Source organism: Takifugu flavidus, chromosome 9, assembly GCF_003711565.1.
Source record: "Takifugu flavidus isolate HTHZ2018 chromosome 9, ASM371156v2, whole genome shotgun sequence".
Taxonomy (NCBI): Eukaryota; Metazoa; Chordata; class Actinopteri; order Tetraodontiformes; family Tetraodontidae; genus Takifugu; species Takifugu flavidus.
Window position 1 is genome coordinate 2,081,754 of NC_079528.1, and position 22,703 is coordinate 2,104,456.

General features: G+C 45.9%; 1 protein-coding gene across 5 annotated transcripts; it reads right to left on the minus strand.

Annotated features, from left to right (window-relative positions):
• Positions 1 to 126: 126 nt before the first annotated feature.
• On the minus strand, positions 127 to 22,568 carry pdlim7 (PDZ and LIM domain 7). 5 transcript variants are annotated; one of them, XM_057043156.1, is made up of 11 exons: positions 22,378 to 22,568; positions 20,313 to 20,411; positions 15,114 to 15,265; positions 12,384 to 12,411; positions 11,410 to 11,642; positions 4,642 to 4,694; positions 4,189 to 4,432; positions 3,856 to 4,036; positions 3,623 to 3,743; positions 1,936 to 2,051; positions 127 to 1,685 (listed from the first exon to the last, which is right to left on the minus strand). In XM_057043156.1, the coding sequence occupies exons 2-11, from the start codon at positions 20,406 to 20,408 to the stop codon at positions 1,599 to 1,601; spliced, it is 1,311 nt and encodes a 436-aa protein (XP_056899136.1). In that variant the 5' UTR covers positions 20,409 to 20,411; positions 22,378 to 22,568; the 3' UTR covers positions 127 to 1,598. The 5 variants fall into 5 exon arrangements, with proteins under 5 accessions (XP_056899136.1, XP_056899139.1, XP_056899140.1 ...); XM_057043159.1 differs by having other exon boundaries at positions 11,410 to 11,606; positions 22,378 to 22,567; XM_057043160.1 differs by lacking the exons at positions 11,410 to 11,642; positions 22,378 to 22,568 and adding exons at positions 9,753 to 9,769; positions 21,106 to 21,330.
• Positions 22,569 to 22,703: the final 135 nt, after the last annotated feature.

The window sequence follows — 22,703 nt, forward strand, 5'->3', positions numbered from 1 at the left end:
GATGACTGAGTCTTTAATAACTGCAGCTTTCAGGATATTCAGCCTTTCACCTCCTTCAGCCTCGGGCCTCCACCTTTACAGCCAATTTATCAAATGTTGTCAATAACTCAGCAAACAGATCATATATCAGAGTGGGAAGTACGTCTTTAATGAGGTTAGCATTCATCATAAAACAATTCTGGGTTTAGTTTAGGTCACTTTCATGGTTACACACTAGTTTTGTATAAAATAAGGCATCTTTGCATCGAGAAATTTGGGAGGAAGCAAGACTGGATTCGGCATCTTACAATGTTTTATTTAACCTTTTTACTGAAACTACTTCTGCCCCCCCCCAGGCGTGTGCCTTTACTTATTTATTACTTTTGGGCTTCATTGAAAACCTCCAGCTCTAAAACTGAATATGAATCAACCATGTCCATAATAATAATCATTTCAAAAGACAACTGTTCCTTTGAACGGCTAAAACGGCATCGCTCAACAGTTCCAACGGGGTTAAACTGTGACGATGCTGCTGTAACAGAGAAATGGGATGCCGCCCTTTCGTTTGCTCGACTGGACCCCATTATGTTAATTGGCGCTGCAGTTAGCATTGGGAAATGGGCCTAATTGGGGCCACCGCTCTTTCCATGGAGGCGCAGGAACAGTAGCAAATCATTACTGCGACACAGGAGTGTTAAAGTGACGTATGAAGGGGATCATTAAATGATTTGCTCACAGGAACTTACTCAGATTTCTCTCCCAGTCAAAAAGTTCAAACAAAGGTTGCCTGATGGTATAAAAAACAAACTGTGGCCACTTCCAGTTATGGAGCACAGCATTTGGTTTTACAGGCAGCAAAACAAACTTAACTCTAACGTAAAACAGTTAATGACACTAAATTAAAGCCAAACAAAAGAAAACCCGAGTGCCAGTTGGTACATTCCATTTGCCACAGCAGTTATTATGAATTATGGAGTTGGGAATCATGTCAATTCCAGAGTCGTGTGCCAGTTGGTATAATGGGATGAGAATCCCCAGAAAAGCCTCTTCTGAGCTCCACATCCACAAAAACACCAACCTCAGTTCTAATGGAACACACCATCAGGCCGCAAACACACTTAGCAGAATTATTTATAGAGTGAAAACTAAAATTCTTGAGGAGTACTTTAGTTGTTTTTCCTGCAGAATAAAAACCCAGAACCTCTCAGACCTCAGCAAGGCTGAATCTTAAGAACCCGCTACCCTTTAAATCGATCAAGGAAACAAGTCCTGGCTGGTATCTTGATCTGTAGCATCATAAAGGTGAACATATTACCATCTCTGGTCAAATTTTCATTCGGTCCATTTGTGGGCGTGAGACGTACACGCGACACCTCCCACTTATGATGCGCCGCCCTGAGGCCGCAGGAAGGCTGAATTAAAATACTGTATGCAAGTCAAAAAGAACCTAATTTCATTTGAGGAGGCGTTGTTTCCTGCCTGCTGCGGGCGCTGACCTGGACTGCAAGCACAGAATGGGCAGGAGAGAGAAAAGGAGGCGTGTGGAGGTCATAGCCGGGATGTGGAAGTGTGTCGGGAAGAGCGTCCTTGCATCCTCCGGAGTGACGATGCTCGTACTCTCAGACTGGAGCGAAGGCATGGCTTTTGCACAGCGGCTTATCCTTCTTGGAGTAGAACGTCTTCCCCTCCAGGTTGATTTGGCAGAGCTTTAAAGATGAAAGGAGACAGACAGATTGCTGAAACCAGGGCAGAGGAGATGTCACACCGCAGCATCTCTATGTGAGCCGCAACAGGTGTCTACTTAGATACTTGATTCATTTAATTTGGGGTTTCATCCCAGTGACTGGCTGAATCTAACGGGGTAAACAGAGAGCATGGTGGTGGTGGTGGGGGGTGCAAAGAGAGGGAGAGGAGAGAGAGGCTCCAGGGGAGGGTGTATCAATCAAATTGACTTACAGCACAGACGAAGCACGTGTCGTGCCAGCTGTAGCCCAGGGCCTCCAGGAACCGATCGCCGGCATCAATCTTAAAGTCACAGCCGTGGCATTTGGTGCCGAACATCTTCTCATAGTCTGCGGAGACAAAGGTGACACGAGGCGGGCGAGATAAGCATCACAAGAGCTCGCTTTGATCGTCCTCGACGCGGGGCCACTCATCTGCCGTGACCTCGACATGTAAACATCGCTTCACCTTGACGAGACGTTCCGAGCACCCGGTGTGAAATAGGGTTGAGCTGCTTTCATCTTTAGAGCACTGCAAGAATTCTTTTTTTTTTTTACTTTAATAGCATCCGAGTGCGCACGTTTGACGGAGGGAGCGAGGGTAGCGGAGATAAATGAAGCCGTTTTAACGGTATACGCTCACGCTCCACACTTTGCCGTTCCTGTTATTCTGCGCCTTTCCGGGGCGTGAGGGAGGGATTAGGATAACAGGAAAACACTCCAGATATTTAACTGGATTTGCCAGACTCTTTCATCACAAGGACTCTGGGGAAATGTGTCAGGTTATAACGCCACTCCTCAAGAGCGAGTGGGAGAAGGCTGCACAATCCCCTGAAAGTTGCTGAGGCAGCACAATGTTTATCAGGGCTGAAGGCATTATTCAGCGAATGGCTGCTCAGGTTCTGGCTCGGGCTTCTGATAAAGCAGAATTCTATGTCAGCCTCAGCGCTCGGCTAAATCATTTACAGTACAATAGAGGAACACATGCTATTCATACAAAATAGCAACAGAGAAATGTTTGAAATAAACTGCAGCTAAATGGATTACAGGGGATAAAAAAAAACAAAAAAACCCAGAGGATGATTGACTGGTGCGTGTGTCAGGCCTGTGTCAAACCTTACAGCGATCATAAAACAATGTAGCGTTTGATTTAAAAAGATGACTCCAGATGAGACGCACTGCGTGAAATGCTCTCAGCGAGACCTCTGAATCACCCCAGCGGCTGCACTTTTATTTCTGCACCGCCGCTTCTCATATGCAGCCTCAGCTATGGCATCCATTAAAAGTATGAATATTTGACATCCTTTATAACACGAGCTCCATCATGTTGGCAGTTCCCGCGTCCGTTCATGCCGCAGCGTGGAGATTTATGATGCACATGAAGGACTTGACCTGTGTGTAAAGTTACAGAGGGCCTGACATGAGCTCAGCTGCTCTGGGACTCTGTAAACCACCTGTGAACGCTGGATTTTAAGGCTAATTATCATCCTGCGGGTGTATTTTAATTAGCGCCCCACTTATCTGCCAGTGATGCACAAGTAGGAGGGTGTGCAGCGATACTTTACGTAAAATTTTACATTAAACAAATGACAGATGGTTGCGATGTCTGCAACTCATCACACCGTAGGTTTCTGTGGGCGTCACTCTCTTCAACCAATGAATGGGTTCCAGCACATCTCCAGACACACCTTCATGTCTCTCACGTGAGCAAAAGAAGTTGAATTAGTAAGAATGAAAGAAAGGGATGGTTTAATACAGAAAATGGGAGTCGATGCCAAAAAATAAATAAATCTATTTTACACAAACGTGTATTGCTGCTATTTGCGGTATAAATAAAAAAAGAGGCAGGTGCTGATGAAAAAAACTGCAGTCATTTTAAATTGTAATAATTGCAGTGGGATTATCTCAGCTGAGCCACTCGCCTCTCTCGCAGTACGGCTCTCCTTCCTCCATGTAAAAGGCTTGGTTCCTGATGGCGGTCTTGCAGGCGGCACACTTGAAGCACTGAACATGGTAGGTCATCTTCAGGGCGTGCATGATTTCCTGACAAAGTGAGAAGAAGCTTGACCGATGCTGGAGACAAACAAGAAGCAGCCCACCCACGTCCAGCGGCTCAAGTCTATTCAGACATTTTGTGCCACACAAGAGCTCTCACCCCTGTGATCTTCTTTTTGCACTTGGCACAGTTTGGAGCGTATCGATTATCGTAGCACTTGGTACAATAGACGGACCCTCTCTCCTCGAAGAAGCCCCCCTCGTCCAGAACCTTCTTACACTGCGAGCAGGTAAACTCCTCTGGGTGCCAGGAGCGCCCCAGCGCCACCAGGTAGCGACCCCTGGAATCACACAAACACCTTTACTTTGATGTAATTTTCAATATTTCCTGTTTAATCAGTAAAACGTGTAAAGGAGATTTAAAGAACTCCAGAATAAGCAGATGGATTTATTCCAACTCTGTCCAGCTATAGACGTGGTCGTGCAGCCTCACCTGATGATTTTGTTGCAGGCGCCACAAACTGGCGTCCTCCCAGTGTCCTCGGGTGCCTGCTGGGCTGCCTGAAGGATGGAGCTGCGGTTCTCCATGGGGGTCGGCTGGGCCGGCTGCTGGTGCTGGGTCATCACGGTGCTGGTCTTGTCTGGGCGAAAGCGATTGGCGAAACTGGGGTCGGTTACCCACGGCGGCCGAGAGGAAGGACCTGAATGACCTCCCGTCGCAACCGCCGTCATGGAGCCTAAACCAAAAGCAGACAGGACCATTTTAATTTGCTTTATTATTATTATATATCGATCTCTGTCCACCACACACAGATGTGAGCGCTGCACTTTTGCTGGGGCAGTCGTGCAGGTCATGGTGTTGCTCTTGTCTTGACACTTAATAAAAATCTGTTAGCACAAATGCTGCTGGGCTTCTCTTTACGTGTCAGCAGGAGCGTAAACTCACCGTCTGGTTTATCTGCTGCCTGGGCCACGGCAGGTGACTGAGTTGGCTCAAGGCTGTGGGGAGAAACCGACTAATTAGAAGAGAGGTACCCACAGAGCTCAGTAACTATGGTTACTCCGCAGTAAATGCCATATCTGGAGAATAGAATCCAGGCTGCCTCTGTTACCTTGTTCCACACATTACCCTCCATGAAAGATCATACGTGGCATCATCATCCTCATTAATAGGACACGATTCTCTCGTCCGTTACAGAACGAGAAGATGCTGACAGAACAGAGACTCTGGTGCACAGAGAAAGAAGCAACGATTGATTTTGTGCAACTTTTACAAGACACGATTCAAGAAGCGCGTCTCTAATGGCGGCAATAACAGTGCCCGATGTGACTAATAGCTGTCAGTCACAGCCGAACTTGGAGAAACCCGAAAAGATGATAGACGCTCCGATTTGGGTGCGGTGGAGTTTTGCTCCGAGCCTGCCGACGCAGAAGTGTTGAAATAAAGAGCTGTTTCTACACTTCAAAGTTGCATTACCCGCAGCAAGAGCCACAATATTCAGAGGATCTTCAAACCATAACTGAGAGATGGAAAAACAAGCTCAGAGCTAAAACAGTGAGCTCTTGAGATGCCTTATCTCAGGGAAAAAACACTCCGCGCGCTTTGGGAACGTATTGTGTTTACATCATCAACCGAGACGCGCTTTACGATACACTAATGAAAAGTGATGAAATCTTTTCCTTTTGCAAAAAAGACGCACCACTAATTACCCTGAACCAGAAAGACTCCGTGTTATTGCCCGTATCAGTTAAAGTCGGCCATCAAGTCTACACCTTTTTGTTGCCCAGCAACAAAATACCGAATGAAACTAATTATGACAGAAAAGTGGTGATGAAAGACACTGTTTTTCAGCGCGTGTGGGAAAAGTTCAGTGTCTGTGTAACCCACAGAAGCAAGTGATTTTAGCAAATGCCAGCACACCAGGGTGAGGAACAGAAAGGACAAAAGGAACCTTTTTCAGTCTGTTTGACACCCAGACGTTAGGTGGGCCGTCCTTCACCCCCACACTGACAAGCCTGCCTTCGGGGACCCCTCTCCAACTATTCACCAGAATTATCCAGGTAAACAACAGCGATCCGGAATCTGCTCCCTTGACTTGTGCTCTACACAACAACAGACAAATGGCAGTGACTCCTCGCCCGCCTCTGAGGTTTGTTTGGCTGCTCTTCATTCTGGGAAAGGTTGCCAGTGCAAATATGAGAGAGCAACCTCTGCAGCCGCTCATTCCCACCTGGAGCAGCCTGGATCATGTTTGTTTGACATTTCCAGCCCCCCCATCCTTCCCCCATCTGCAGAGTGCAATGGAGGCACACATTTCCTGTTGTCTGACTGACATCTTCTTTTAACTGGGTTTTTTTCCTATATATTATTTGTGTGTGTGTGTGTGTGTGTGTGTGTCTCCTGCAGCTAATGTAAAAGTTTGTTGGCAAAGGTCCCTGACACATGTCACAGTGATGGGAGCTAAAAACAGCTGCCGCTCTGCAAGGACTCGACTGTGACGCTTGTGGAGGCACTCAGAGGGGAGCTAATGTTTTTTAAATTCCTTTTAAATTGGCAACACAGTGGCATCACCTATAATGTCACGATTCAGAGAGAAACTTTGTCCATATTGCACAAATGAATATTAATATTAGAAACAAACAAAGGGATTGACCTTTCCCACTTGTAGCTACGATTTAAATAGCCATTAGGTGAGAAGTGACCGCCTACTGGCAGCATGTGTTGAGGCACAGTATCAAGAGTTCTAAAGACTTGCCCACTCCAGCGGAATTGGACTTCATGATTTAACTTTTAAGTGATAACTGATGCATGTGCAGTCGGGGCAGTGCATGTTCTCACCTCAGGGTGAATGTGTGGGGATGTTTTCTCCTGAGAAAATTGAAAACAATGTTTTGTTTTTTCCCCCCCTACGTTTGAATAACCTTTCTATCTGCAGAGTAATGGGCTTTAGATTGTTTTGAAATTGCCATGTAACCCTTCCTAGATTGCACAGTGACTTTTACCAGAGTAATTTCCCATCATGTCTGTACAGTTTGAACCTTTTTCCCCCCTCAACAATATTATGACTGCAGGTAATCTAATTATTCTAATAGGCAAATCCTTCTTATTCTACCTCCCTTGGTAATGTTTTCCTATTAAACTGATAAATACCACGTACATGATGCTAAACACATTTTCTTGTTGAACGGCAAAAGATCAACTTTTCCCTCTTCCAGCCGTTATTTTCTATAAATCCCACTTCTCTTATGTTATTATACTCTACATACAAACATTCAGACTTACATTCACAACCGAGGTCAATTTAGTGTTGCTAATCTACCCATCTTTGGAATATGGGAGGAGGCGGGAGTACCCACAGAGAATAGACACAGGCACGGAGAGAACATGCAAACTGTGCACAGAAAAGCCTGTGGGCACGGTGGATTCAAACCCAGGAGCTTCAGGAGGTGAGGTGACAGTGCCAACTACCATGTTTTAATGCTTAATTGAAGTCAGGTTTTCTGTTCAAGGCATCCGAAGTCTTCCTGAACCCTGGTCTAAGAACTAACATCATACAGCAAACCTCAGCCAGAAAAAGAAAAACTCTAAAGAACACTGAATTCCCCGAAGCTTTATATAACAAAGAAGAGCACAGAAGAAAGGACAGAAGAAAGAGTTTGCTTTTTTTGGAAGATGTTTTATATTTTTGATGACAGCAGAAAAAAAAACAACAAGAGTACAGATCTTTCTTTTCTTCCTTAATGGCAGGAGATGTGGGGATCAGAAACGAAAACTAATGAGATGAAGAACTTAAATGGAAACAAACACAGAGAAAAGGAGACAGAGACAAATGGGGGTCTGAGAATAACCGCTTCCCACTGAGGAGACCCCCTCCCCCTGAATGTTTACTCCCAGAACCACAGTGTGAAAGGAGAACAGGGTGACAGGCACAGTGGTCCACGGTGTTGTCAACACTCATAGCATCAGAAATCCAGAGGACGCACTAACTCGTAGGCTCAGTACGCAAGGTTCCACAACTGGCATTGTCATCTATGTTAAGTTACTTTATTTGATTCTGTTTGGTTAGCTTTTCATTTATTGCCCCTTAAACTTCTTCACCTCATCCCTTTTCCTGAAAGGTGAATTTGTAAGCGTGGTTGGTCGGTTGGCCGTCTTTGTCGTCTTTCTCATGTAGCGCATGTACGTGCCTATTTCTACCAAGCTCCGGCTGGTCTCGGGACCCCCACTGCATCTAGGCTGCTGCTCAGGATTTGATATTGAGGGCACGAGCAGACCTGTCGTGGTGCCAATCCCGCAGACGAGCGTAGCGGGGACTTTGAATCTCAGTCAGGAACTTTTCCCTGACAGCCAGAGAAAGATGAGAGACAGAGATAGACAAGAAAGAAACAGATTGTAGGGCAAGGAGTCAAGACGGCGAAGCAAATATTAAACCAGGAGAAACTGTCTGACGTTCTTGGAAGATTAGTAACCTTTTTATCGAGTATTAGATCTGTCACCTATTACAGCAGCACTCTGACTTAGGAGTAGTTAAGAAGCAACCATGTTCTCTGTAACTCATAGCAACCAAATGTAAGTGGACATTCCTCTAACAAGCTGCTCGCACCCTAACTGGCTGTTAGCGTATTAGTGATTTGCTCGTTCCATGCGGACTTCTGTTGTGATTATACAAAAAGAAAACAGTCCCAAATTTCACAGCCAAGTTGGATGTTTACATCAACACGTGGCTAAATGTTCAGTCATCGACACCAAACCTCCCACTCTCAAACGCACAAGGCCAGGAGGCACACGGGCTTTACCTGGCCCTCTTCATGGTTTCATCATCGGGATCCTGCACTGAGAGACCAGGACAAATACATCAGCGCGCCTTACAGATACGTTTCATATCAAGCCTGCACGAGAGATTATCACACACACACAGATTGACTATTGCGTAGCAGTCTAACCGCCACGGCTCGCTTCTGTCTCACTGCACCCAGCATGCCAGGTCTTACTGTAGTCGGTGCCTGTGAGCTGGGCCAGGATGCGGAAAGAGCGGGACTGGGTGGTACCGGTGCGCGGCTGCCAGTCCTCAGTGTCCTGGATCAGCCTTTTCTTGCTACGGTCATTGGGGATGAAGCACGGAAAGTTCTCCATCCTAAGGCCGTGTCTGCACACACACCGAAGAGCAGCATACGGCAGGTGTGAGTTAACACAACCCCCCCGACAGAGTCTCTGAGGCAAACTCCAGCCAATCCAACGTCCTTGAAATAGAGGACATGCTGAACAGAACATGCACCGCTTAATGCCGAGCATCACCGAGCTAATGGATAGCCATTATGAGGATTCCTCGTGGGTGCTTTATAGACTCATAAATGGACATTACCTCATTAGAGATCATATTCATCACAGTCCTTACAGGAACTGGCAACAATTTACAGCATATTGAAGCTTTTAATTTGACTAAAAGAAACAAACAAAAATAAAATATGCTTCCAGCATGAGCTGCTGCTGATCAGCTTTAGCGGGAATTTACCACAAATTAAGCATGTCTGTCTGAAACCAGGAGCCTCTCTCAACCTGACCTAAGTAGCAGACAAGCCAGCCTGCATGCAGCTGCCTCTTACTTGGACTGTTGGTACAGATCGTCATAAAATGCCGCTTCACCCCTGTAGAAGAGGCAAAGATCAAATAAAGGCCATCGAAATAAATCTAAACTAAAATCCTTTTAGGTTCTCTTCACAGAAACGCAGCACTTTGTGTTAAGTGTACAAATTAAATCCTATTCAGAACAATTGGTAGTTAATAAACATGGTCAAGATTTGCTCAACAAGCCAACAAATTGAAGTAGTGAGGATAATGATCACGGTCTGAGAACGATGTTAAAAAAACAAAAAATCTTTCATTATATGACAGAAGTGGTCGTCTTTCTGGGAAACCTTGAACTTTATCTCACGTGTATGTTTAAGTTTTTCCCACCACTAGCGTTACAAAATGAATTTAACTTCAATGAATACCCATTTTCAGTGTGTAAAAACACACTTTAGGGGAATAGAAAATAAAAAAGAAGATATACTAACTTGTTAAGAGTTTCCATCTGCAGCATATGAAGAAAAAGACAAAGGTGAGTCAGGTCAGGTTAACAGGAAAAGCAAAACTGAACATGTCAGCTTGACACAGGTTGTACACTTCAGAGTGATACAAGGACAGCAGGATGCAGGAAACATGCAAGAGATGACACAACGCATGCCGCTTTTGTCAAAATGCAGAGAACGGCCGTCTTGTTGCCTGTCAAATCACCCGTTGTTGCCCTGACCCAGAATGGCTCTGTCCGTCTGGCACATGCCCTTTTGTCAGACGTAACGCAAATGTTTTCAGATTTATGGAAATGCAAATGTCCAAGGTCTCATCGCAGCTTAGTTACCAGTATATCGTCATTTGGTGTCATTTATCAGCATAAAGAGCAATAAATGCCATTACAGTGACACATGAGGATGTCGCAGCAACAACTTCCCTCACGCCAACACAAAGGCCTCTATACACACATTAGGCTTATGCTGCTGGCAGCAAAGTTTGCTCTATTGCTCTATTAAATGTTGGCCAAGCTCAGAATGGAGCTCTAATCTTTTCAAACCTGTCCACTGAAATGCTTTTCCATCTGTGAGAACCGCGTGAAAGCCCTCTTTAAAAAAAAGGTAGAAAAGGTTACTCAAGCAATCCAGGACTGGGCTGGACGAGCAGAGCGAGCAGGCTAAATCCAGGAGCAGAACATGTCTCATTGGTGGCTGCTGCCAGGCCACAAGCATGACACAAATTATAGGAATGGGACCGCCTTACACTTTCTGCTCACATCGCATGTACCATTTCACATCAAACTGCTCCTTTCAGAGTCATTTAACTTGAAAAATTCCCTGAACACTCATGAATGGACGCTGTCTGGTCTCAACATTTCAGTCAAGACGCAGCAATGATCAGGAGGATAATGATTAATAACGCTTTCAAAGAGAAAGTGAAGATTTATTAAAGCCCTGAAAGGCTGCACACATCTATTTGCTGCCATGAGGCGCCACCTTGTTGCTGTAAATGTGGCTGCCTGTTGTATAATATATTCTAGCCACATTAACATATGATGTCAACCTAAAAGGGCCATTTGAAAAAAAAACAAAAACCTAAACGTCTAAACTAGCCAAACCCGCAGGCGTAACCACAGAAAGATTCTGCAATGGAACAGAAATCAAATGACCACAAACTGCGTCTGATGGAAACATCCATCTGCATTTTCCCCAAGAAATATTTAGCTGGAGGAGGTCAGTTTGAACTCCCCTCTAAATATATGCTGCCGCGCTAACCGAGTGTTCGGTTTCATCCATATAAAAGGCTGACAAGATAAATTTATTCTGTTTTGACATAAAGCTGACAACCTCCATCGCTTTCCCCTGTTATTTAGCGGCCAGAACCTCATGACAAACTATAAGCGCACATTGTTATTTCTGGAGTGTGTAACGATCATAACTTGTATGTCCCTTAGCTAAACCTTTGGAAGGAACACTCCTTTTGATCCAAGCAGTGTGAACAAACACACCCGTCACACCGAATCACACTGAAGTCTTAACGCAAAGCAGGAAGGGCTGGAAGTCCTGCAGGAGCTACACACACTGAGAAATAAAACCACAAAATGAACCTCACAACCACATTAGTCACTTTATAATTCAGAGGTAATGCAGATTAACCACCTACCCATTCTGTGGTTGCCTCATGCTGGCATGGGCCTGCGAGTGCGGCGTGTTAAGTTTAGGTGAGTAGGCCACAGGTTTAATAGGGAATCCTGCGTTGGCACTACCGTCTCCTGCAGTAAAAGGCTTTGCCATCTTGTTAATTGTTGTGCTGGGAGCAAAGGAGTACTTTGGCTGAACAGAAGCTGGAACAAACGAGCCCTGGAAGAATGTGGGAGAAGGAGAACACACGGCACACTGCAGCACATGCTGTTAGACATTTCTGAGACAGCGAAAGTTCCGTCTGCTGTTGCACAATCCCAAAACTCTGAGAGCCTCTGGGCGGCCCCATATTTTTCTCATGAAATAATATTACTCGAGGCTGTAGGGACGGCTCTGTTTAAGTCTGTCGGCTTTTCTCCGCTCAGTTGAAGTGCTTAAGCAGTGCGAACACGGCCGTTTCATTTGTGCTGGCAGCCGGCCATTGACTGGCCGCGGTAATCTACCAAAACTGAAAAAACGTGAGTGAAGAAACCGTCAAATCTGACTGAAATGCCTCACCAAAAAGATTTCCAGTTGGGCAGTATGAACAGAGCAACAGCACCGAAGGAAAAATTTATTACGCTGTTGTTGCCGGATAAAAAAAAGGAAATAAAGTAGTAGCAGAGAGCCCCTCGTGACACCGCTGTGCCATTCAAACTGATTAAACTGTGGACGAGTGGCTCTCGAAGGACTAGACGGTAAACTGAACACTTCAGCGTTCCTTGGCTGTCAGGGATTGTGCAAGGCATTAAAAAAATGCACTGGAAGTAAAATTCGCAAGAGTCCGTCCAGGAAAACAGCTCATTTAGTGACTCACTGATGCGTTGCTAATGCACAGGACATGAAATGTCTGAGACAAACAGAGTGGTGCATCAATTAAAGGCTTTAACTTCAAACCACACAAAGCCAACGGCAGACCATGCTCATGTGTTCGTGAACAGGTGAAGAGGTCCATACCTTCTGCTCATCGCCACTTTTGAAAGCTCTGGGAAAAGAAAAGACAAGAGATACAAGTGCAGCTTAGTTTACATCACATCAAAAAGCACAGGTGTGATATAGGACGGGATTTAATTTGAAGAAAGGTCCCGTTTAAAAAAAATGCAATAGATAACAGCGAGAACTTCTGGTTTTCACACTTTTCGATTTTTTTTCCTGTATTTCTGTTATATCATGGCAATTTCGACACCTAAACATGATTTTTTTGTACATGGTTTTAAACTGGCCCTCTTAACCTGACTGGAACACAGGCTCCAGAACAGCCCTCATAATCTCAAATATGAGGCAGACGGAGCAGGTTTAACAAGGCTAAAGGCCGCCTCAGCGGTCCTGTGAGAACCCTCCCTGTGATTTTGGACGGCCTGCAGATTCCTCCAGCCGACTAAAAATACTGCGAGTGCCTCAGAACTGTCTACGTCTTAACTGTAATCCCAGGATTCACATTACTGCGGTTCCTAGCCAAGCAGCAGGACGCCATTTAAACTTTCTACATAAAACAACAACCCCGGTGTTTTCATCCTACATTAATCCAGCCCTCCAGCCAGCCTAATTGTTTCAGGTTGCACTCGCACGTGTAGCTATGAAGAGCACTTCCTGTGACAAGAATGAGCATTTGTCCCAACGCAGCTGCATAGACACCAACAGGACAGTGAAGGGGAGGACGACATGACTGCGCTTGTCACACTTTGGAGCAGACATTCGTGGGAATGTATCTACTAATCTCCAGCTGGATCAGTCATACGTAAAAACCTGGATTATACGGCAAGTATGGCAGCTGTGCGTCACGGTCGTCCTGGAAATACCTGGATGGTCGGGCAACCATTTTCTAAACTGTAAATTCGGCTGGTCGGAAGTCATTTCCTGCTTCGTTTCGCAGGTGGGTTATTTCTACTGATGCATGTTTGGCTTTCAGGCCGTTTGATATAATCTCAGGAAAAACATCCAATTAAACTGAAATCAGGCTCCCCCAAGTTAATTATGAAAACCTTTCAGATTAATTCCGTACACGAACAGCTGATATGAGTAACACTGTCTCAGAGATTTAAGGATAAAAGAAACAGGGGAGAGGATGTGAAATATTTAGATCTGGAAACCACATGGAGACGATAAACAGGAGTGGGGGGAAATAAAGACGGTCCAGCTGTAAAGAAATACGGAGTTCACCGAGTGCCACTGAGTTCAATTGGAGATAAAGAAAGTGTAGGGGGACAGAAGGTTCACCGAGGTCACAAATGACACCTCACGAACCGCCATCCATTACTCTGCTCTGCATGATGTCACTTTTCATGACTTCATCCACTCAGAATGAATGATGGTTTCAATTTATTTTTACTTATTCCTCAGAAAATTGCAACATCAGTCCACACACACACACAGACTTGATTAAAAGGCATTTTCTAGGTCAAAGCTTAGAATAATCTCTTCCCACTGGCCCTACTGGGTTTATTGGTATGTGCAGAGACATTTATGATTTATGAAGTTGAAATGCGCCAACAAAATATCCAATACTATGAAGGCGGCTTGGATCTACACGACTCAAAAATAGCAATGCATGAGGTCTCTCACTGCGAGCTGCGTCTCCACTCAGCAACAACCTACAGAACAAGGGGAAGATGTTTTTTTGGTTTTTTTTAAACTTGCTGACAAGTGTAAAGGATATTAAATATGAGCTGGAAGCTGCGCCTCGTGTTTATGAATGCACCGGCTGATTCCAGTCCTGAAAGATGTTGCCGTTTTATCTGGCTGTGCCCACACTTTTGTAGGTGAGGCCAAAGACAAATCTCCAGCGTTTGCTGCAAATTTAATTTTACTCCATTCTTCACGCGGCACTAGATATCCAGCACGATCCGGAAATCTGATAGCATTAGTTTATATTCTAGCCGTTTGCTTTTCTGGAAGGTTATAAATGACTTGCAGATGTTCGGACTTTCAATGAACACAACGAACAAGAGTGGCTTTGGGGAACCTGAAGGCCGCGGCTGCTGGCAGGCGACGCCGTTATAACCTGTGAATATAGCTGCAATCACAAACTTTAGCTAGGAGCGTCAAAACATGGATCATTGACAGTCAACCTCTACTTAAATGACTCTAATGAAAACCTCTGAGGCTCTGCAGGCTCCCAGGCCTGATTAATGTTCCGCTCCACCAGCTAATTTTCTGGTTTTTTATATATTATTACAGCTGAGTGTTTAGAGAGATCCGGCTTTTAACTGATTACTTCCACCTTTCGGAATACGGCTGCTGGTGGAACGTGCTGCTGATCCCCGGCAGAGATTCTTATCGGCCCATTTCTGGCAGGAGCAGCTGCGAGTGCTGTCTGTAGAAAGCTGCTAATTAAAACAATTCAAACTAAATCAGATTAATTTATTCGGCTTCATTTACAGCTGGAAAAATTAAATGTCTGAAATGGTTCATTACTAAGAAAAAGACAGACTCTTGGGGATAAATGAGCATATTTTAATGCTGCCGGGATCAAATAGTGGAATCTGGACTGAACAATTCACAGAAGTCTGTTATCCATCCTCCCTGTACCGATGAGTAAGATATTGGGGGTAAATTTCAAGGACACCGATGCGTGTAATCGTTCTTCAGAACAAGAGAAGAGAGCGGCGTGAATTATGGGGTGATTTATGCAGTCGAGACTGAAGATATACTGGTGGGGTTTTTGTGACGCGCTGTGGAAAAACTTACTTTGTGAGGGTCAGGGTGAGGCTGTCTTCTGCTGCTCTGATGGTGTTCTGTGCCTCCACGTGAGTCATATCTTCTGCGTTGGCGTCGTTAATGGACACCACCCAGTCTCCCACACCCACACCAGCCTGAGCTGCCTTTCCACCTGGGGTCAGCTGGGCAAGAGAAGACAGAAATTAGATGCACATGGTGATACGAGGAGATAAGGATCTGTGTGATGTGGCTCTATTATTTTCTACATTTTTGTATCAACTTCAGCCGCAGTTCCAGGAAATCAGAGAGCGCAACTGTGGTAATATCGGCGCGCGAGGAGTCTGAATGTCTGGGTCTGACAAGCTAGTCCAGATATTTCACTCAACACAATCAGGAACAGGCATTATGGGTCATCATGATGTCATCGCTCCGATGATTTACTGCAGATGGGAGCAGAGACTATGAAAGACACTCCTGAAAGCTACAAACAGAAACCAGATGTTACCAATGTTCCGCCGGTTACAGGAACGACCCCCCTCAACAGGTGAGTAACCATCAGGCCACACTGGCAAAAGCATGACATCATCCTTTCAGTAGACAAGGCAGCATGAGTCAAACAAAAGATCAAGTCTGTGTGTTTATTTGACTTATTTCAGAAGATATCAGCTTCTTTTATATCTTGATTATAGATAACCGGGCTTGAGCTTAAACAAGTTGCAAGAGTGGACACAAAATGAATAATGTAGTCATTATTCAGATTACTCTGATGTCATAGAAACATGAAAATGTCATCAGGAGCTTGACTTAGAAGTTCAGTCAATGGTTGTGTCGAGTTCAGCGAAACTATCCGCGCAGTACACAAAAACGCTCGCACAAGCACGCATGTAATATTCTCTGTGAAGTCATGACGGCTTCAAGACAACAAAGTTAAAGGATTGAGCATTAAAAAAAAAAAAAAAATCCCAGCAAGGCTAAAGATAGGCAGAGATGCTTTCCTTGGGGGCAAATCCAAGACGCTTACTTTACAGCCAAGTTCAGGCATTATTTTAATTGCCTTTGATTTGCACTCAGTGGAAGCAATTAGAGGTTTTAGGGCACAAACAAGCTCTCCGGTTTGGAGAGATCTTAAAAGTCGTGGGAAAGGGTAAGAAATAAAAAAAGAATAATAAAATAAAAACCCGCACGGAGCACATGGACACGCATGACATACTGTGGAAATGGGTCTGACTGTTCGCAGTAGCTCCTTTCATGGATTATATGCCACAGTAACGTCTCAGCATATTCTGACATTTGGGAAGGGGGGGGCAGACAAAAGATCTTGTTTCTGTTAAAGCATCAAACAAAATCGCTCCGAGTGCTTCAACAGGGAAAAGGTCAAATAATCCAAACACAGAAATGAGTTACACAGGAATTAACGGGGAGCACCTACTAATGTGCATTATGAGGACATTTCAGAAAGTTCAGCTGTTGGGGACAGTTGGTTTGTAGTCGTGTCCAGATAAAAATGGTCCCAATTATCGTTCTCCAACACTGCGGCCACACTGTTGGCCATTAAAGGGACCTAAAATGAAGCTACTCCTCGCAGAATGAGGACTGTTTGTGTGTCTGGCCACTGATGGACACGGGCACCTGCGGGCCTGAATCAGGTTCATGGAGCAGCTGCTGCCTCACTTGAGAAGCCAGAAGCTAAAAGTTGCTGCGCTCAGACGTTTTGGGCGGGAGGGGGCTGATGGAAACTCAATATCCCCTCCTGCAGATTGTAAATATGTAGGACAGCAGAAAATACGCTCCGAGCACATCGCGGCCCGCCGTACCACAACAAGTTGGCAGCAATATGTCAAAAACAACCGTCTGTGGACTTTTATTTCTAAACACCACATCTATAAGATTCTCCTTTCAACCCCGCTGTGTTCGTGCGGCGCTTTCCTAACGTTTTAGGGGGTTTTGGCACGCAGGGGTGCTTGACAGCAGCAAACCTGCTTTGGTATGTTCTCAAATTTCAAAGTATTGGCCAATCGTTTATATCAGCAGGCCACCGAGTCGCGAGGCATTTTCCAGGCTTTTCAGTTTCACCAATATTCCAAGTGGCTGCGAGTGCAACCGGGGTGAAACGCTTCACCCCTCGACTCATTTTGGCCCTTTTTGCACGGAGAGAAGCGGTCTGCTGTTACGTCATTCACATGGCACCGCCGAGGCCACACCATAAATATCTCTGAGAAATGGAAGACCTAACAGGCAAGCTCGCCATTCCCTCATAAAGCAACAAACTGGACCACAAACACGCCTCAAAACACAGCATAACCTTACCTCCATCAGGCCACAGAAGACGGTCCCCTGAGGGTAATCATATCAGCACACACTGAATTATTAATCCAGCCCATAACAAGGCCTCGTTCCCCTGGGTGTGAGTGTGTGAGAGAGACAGAGATGAACTGATAAATCAACAGATGGCCGAGGGTTCAGACAGACAAACACGAACGGAAACAGAGATAAAGAAACAACACATCCAGCTGCACTCATGGAGAGACGTCCACAAATCTCCCAGCTGACTTGACATCATCCGCCGTTTCCTCCAAATGCTCGATTTTATGTTACATGTGTCTGTCATTACAAACCATCTGGTTCTCAGCAAGCCTTCTTATGGTGTCATGAGGTTCCCGTGTGTCTGGTAGCGTGAGATATGGGACTGGAAGGATGGGCTCATTAAATTAGCAACGTATTACAAGAGACTGACGATAAACATCTTATTTCTATCTGCAAGGTAACAGAGTTAGTCGGGTTAATGACACTTTATAGCGTCAAAACTTGGAGACAAACTGTCTCAGGATTTTTTCTTGAAGAGGTCAGGTTTCATAGGAGAAATTAAGAAGCTTCACTCATGTTGGACTTCTTCATTAAAGAGGTCAGACGGGAGCTGGAACAGAAATCCTGACTTTCACTATATGTAAAAAAGAACAACCCTCTAAAAACTATATATAAAAAAAATGTTGAGAAACAATCCGTCCATCACAGTTTGAAAGAAGGGTCAAAGTCTGCTGACACGCATGTGACAGTCCCACCGTGTCCACCTAATCCAGGAATAAAGGCAGCCATCCCATAACTTCACCCACCTTTCTGTAGGTCTGTCTGCATAGTTTACATTTGATCTCTCCAACACAAATGATGAAGCACAAAATAAACTTGTTGTAATGTCGTTTCTCCCTTCAGGGACTGACTGTCCTGGCACACGTTCTCCTCATCGCCTGTGACTCTTATATCGCTGATCAGAAATAAAGACTTTAGGAGACTCGTCAGAGGCGGAAAAGAGGCGAGAGACTGTCTGCTCCCAACGACAGGCTGGATGCAGGAAAAATGTCAGGAATGCCAAGGATTCCTCCGGAGGAAGGAAGGAAGGAAATAAGAGCATTCAGACCAAAACACAGTTTTACCTACAGACACAAAGGCATCACAATTTTTCTGGGTAGAAACCATTTTAGGTTGTTTATGTCACTACAGCATTAAAATTGAGTACATCTGATATCCAACACTGAATTAAACATACGATAAGCAATACACGCAAACAGATTTCAAATTTGACCAGTTATAGCTGGAAATGTGGAGGGAGGTTTGAAACCAGGCACAGAAGCACATTTAGATTTTCAGCAGTACAAATATTTGCACATCTGGAACAACAGCCATTAGCCTGCAGACAGAGGCTTTACCTGCACGGTGAGCAAATGAGACAAAAAGGAGCCAAAAAGGAGCCACACAAACACAGAAGACAACAAAATGGTGCCTCTGCAGTCGTTTCCCTCTGAAGCAACGTCTAAATATTATAAAGGGGGTGGAGGAAACAACCTCGGACGCTTTGTAATAAGGTCATAATACAGGCATCATTAGAGAAGAAACTGTATGTTTACATGATTTGTTAGAGTAAAATTAACTAAAGCCCCAAGCAGCGACACAGACGGATGGTCCAGGGGTTATCACCGGCATCTGACTAAGCATTTATTCCCGTCTTTCTTCTTCAGCTTTTCTGTGTAATTGCTTTTCACCGACTGGTCGTTCCGAGATAAGCCAGTCAAGATAAAGCACCCCCTGAATTCATGTGTTCCTCCTGCTCTTGCTGAGGAATATTGTATTTCACAGAGGTTTACGTGCCCCTCGTTGGGTTTCTTTCATCATCAGTGATTCACTCTCTGCTTTGTTCCGACAAATGCAGAGGTCCAAAGAGACAAACAGAGAAACCGCCACATCTTTACGACTCCAGCACCCCGGGGCCTGGCCGACTGCTGCTGGAACAACGCAATTAAGATATTAGCCGACCAGTGGCCAGTCGTAAATGTTCCATTCTTATCATGTAAAATGCAGAGGAAAATTCAGGACACACTTCTGGGAGCTGGCGTCTGAAAAAGACCTGGACTGGTGAGAAACTGCCCCCGACTGGACTGCAGACAGGCAAAAACCATCAAATGACACCAACGGCCCAGTAATTCCCCCCGTTTCCGTGTATTAAGCAACCTCCTCGCATCCGTTTGGTCATCAAAAGGTTAAAGAAACGGTTTCCCGCCAGGAACCGATCTGGAACGTTGCGTTTCTGACGGCAGCCAACGAACAGAGCGAACTCAGAACGTGTACGGACACGGCTGCTGATAAATGCTGCTGTCGCCACAGGATCAGGTCGGCTTAGAACAAAAACCTCCAAATTCCTCACAACACTCTGCAGACACCGGCTCGGACGGTTCCGGAGCGGCCCGTTCAGCTACAGGCTGATGTTGATAACCGTTTATCTCCGGAGTGGAACAGGCCTGATAATCCAGCACGTGCAGAGAGAGCGCGGCTGCCTAGAAGGAAGACATGTCGTCATTCCAACTGTTGAAACGGCCCTGATGCTGTAAAGGTTTTATATTGCGTGTGCACGCGGCTACATCTGAAAGTCTGCGCGTTTGCCAGGCAAAGCAACCGCACGCTGCACTTATAAGGCCTGGAGAGTGGTTACGACTCTTTTCAACAGTGACATCAGTTTATAGAACTTCTGAAAATTAATTCTGGGAAGAGGCCATGACCTAAGAAGGAGAGTGAGAAGTTTTAGTGAGGCCTAGTGAGCAGTTACAGTTACTGTGGCGGCTGCTGTGTACAGTAATAATTCGGCTACTGAGCAAAGATTTCCGTTGACGATGTACCGATCGCCTCTGAGGACACTTGCTAAAGATGCAAACAACTGCACAAGCAGTGCCTGGTGTTTCTTACCCTTGACACGGTGAGGGGCATGCTGAAGTCCTTTCCACCCTGCAGCCTGAAGCCCCAAGGTGATGGGCCGCTGAGGGTTACCGAGTAAACGTTCATAGCCTTGACAGAAAGAAAAAAAAAAACAGTGTTATTAAGTCTGGAAACATTGAAAAGTTGAGGATACACATTTTCCTGACTCTCTTCTACAATAATAACGCGACATGATACCGACAGAGTAGAACCTGGACTCATCAGCTGCATTGACACACTGGTGGTCACACTTATAAACTGGTGTCAGGGACCAAGAACCACCCTCACGCATTCATACTCTGATGATGCAGCAGTTCAGGGGATTCTGCTGGAGTACACCTGGACACGTAGCCTGCGAGGAGCCCGACATCAAACCACCGACGAGCTATTTCGGTACCCCAACAAGCCGATGAGATACTGGAGCTACCAGCCGGGACACACGTTACATGACACTCCGCGTCAACTTTAATAGGCTGACACACCTTGCGTGATAAGAGAAAGGGTTATTTGGAGAGCCAATTCGAAGTTTAAGGCAAGGACATGGAAACCCTTCGGTCCTGTACAATATTTACATTCTCGGAGCAAAGCTTAAAGACGGGTTCATGCAGAAACCTCCGCAAATAGGTCGGGTTTTAAAAAAGCAAATGCAACTTGAGAGGAAGAGCTCAGTCATTCACTCCGGCTTATATCATATTTGAAGGTGTTAGTATATCCGAACACAAACCCCCCTCCCCTCTGGCTCGAGGCGCGGCGGGCCGCCGAAGTGGCCGTCGTGCAAACCCACCTTATCCTCAGGGGCCAGCCGACAGCCCAAAGCAGGGAGAAAGCTGGGGAATCTGAAGTTTGGGCGAGCAGAACCTCTGTGCACGCTGGCAAACCCGCCGCCTCGACACTGGGACACAGGCGAGCCGCAGCCTCTGCTCGCTCCTCAGAGGCTATATAAGGAATGTAAAACTACACCAAACTATTTCAGCCCAACACCCACATGAGTCAGGCGGGAGGGAGGGCGGGGGCAGATGGAGCGAGGTAACGTCATCTACCCCTATATTCTGGCAGAGGTATAATGGTTAAAAGTCAACTATTTTTTTTAGCATGTACTTGAGAGGCAACCGCAGCTGAAGTACGGCCGTCCTGCTTTTCTCCAGGAGGCCGGGAGGAAGGGTTCAGCCGACCTGACCGTTCCAGCCCAACATCAGGGTCCCTGAAGCAACAGAGCCGCTCCTGTACTGTGGAAATCCAGAACACAGCGCTCGTGAATAGAGACACCAGGTTTATCCACCACTGATCCAGTAACTAATCATCCCAGTTCGCGTCTGAGGCGCAGGGAAGCCATCCAGGCATCGGGGAAATGTCAAACTCTTGCGGCCCCGAGTTCCTCCAGCCACCAGGACTGGAGGGGTCTTTGTTTTGGAATGTTGCCGAGGCCTAGATGGTCTCTCCTCGACTCTTCTGATGAATCTGCATGACAATCAGCACTGCAGCGGATGCACAACTCACAACATTATATGTTAAAATGGCAAAAGCTCAAACAAGGGGAAAACATGGCTCATTTTGGTGTCATTTTCCCTAATGCGTTAACAGCCCACAGAGAAGTCAGGGCATCCATATTGAGCATGAGAAAATAAATGGAGACCTGCGGCAGCGACAAGTCAAAGGCTTGAATGACATGAAGCTTCATATTATCAGCCGTTTTTCACTGAGACAGCGGAAAAAACAGCGTGTCCGGGAGCCTGAGATAACTTCATTTCTATTGAGATATGTCGTTAACATCCTGCCTGCGAAGCTCTTCCACAAAAAGCGCCGTTTTCCTTGCAAAAAGAATGGCTACATAAAACCTGCGTCCGCGTAAGAGTCTTGCGGGATCTTGGGAGCTTTTTCCTCCCACTTTAGTGTGCGAAACAAAGTCTTGCGCAGCTAAAATGACCCATCCGAAAGGCCGACCGCAGACTGGGGAACAACCCCCGTCAGTGCGCTCCCAGCGCCGCGGGACGGTGCAGCCGAGCTAGCTAAGAGCGGCAGCGGCAGGAAGTTTGGAACAAAGTCAGGGAAAACTCACAGGTTCGGCGGCCTCTTGTCGGTCCTGTGGGAGAGACGCCGCCAGGCAGCGCTGGAGATGGAGGTCAGCGGACGAGGAGAGAATCTCGGGGACTTCCGTGAGGGGGACGTCGGGAAGCCTCCGCGGATCCGAGCTGTGGAATCACCCGAGTCGGCACGGCGCGAGCGACCCGGCCCAGACGTCACAGGTCACGTGGTTGGCTGCTGCCTTTAATTACCGACCAGCGGGAGTAAATATGAGCTTCACAGCTGGGCCAATTTAGTGACCGCTGACAGCATTAAAACAGTTATCCTGTGTGGTTTTAGTCGTAGTTTGATTTAAATGAT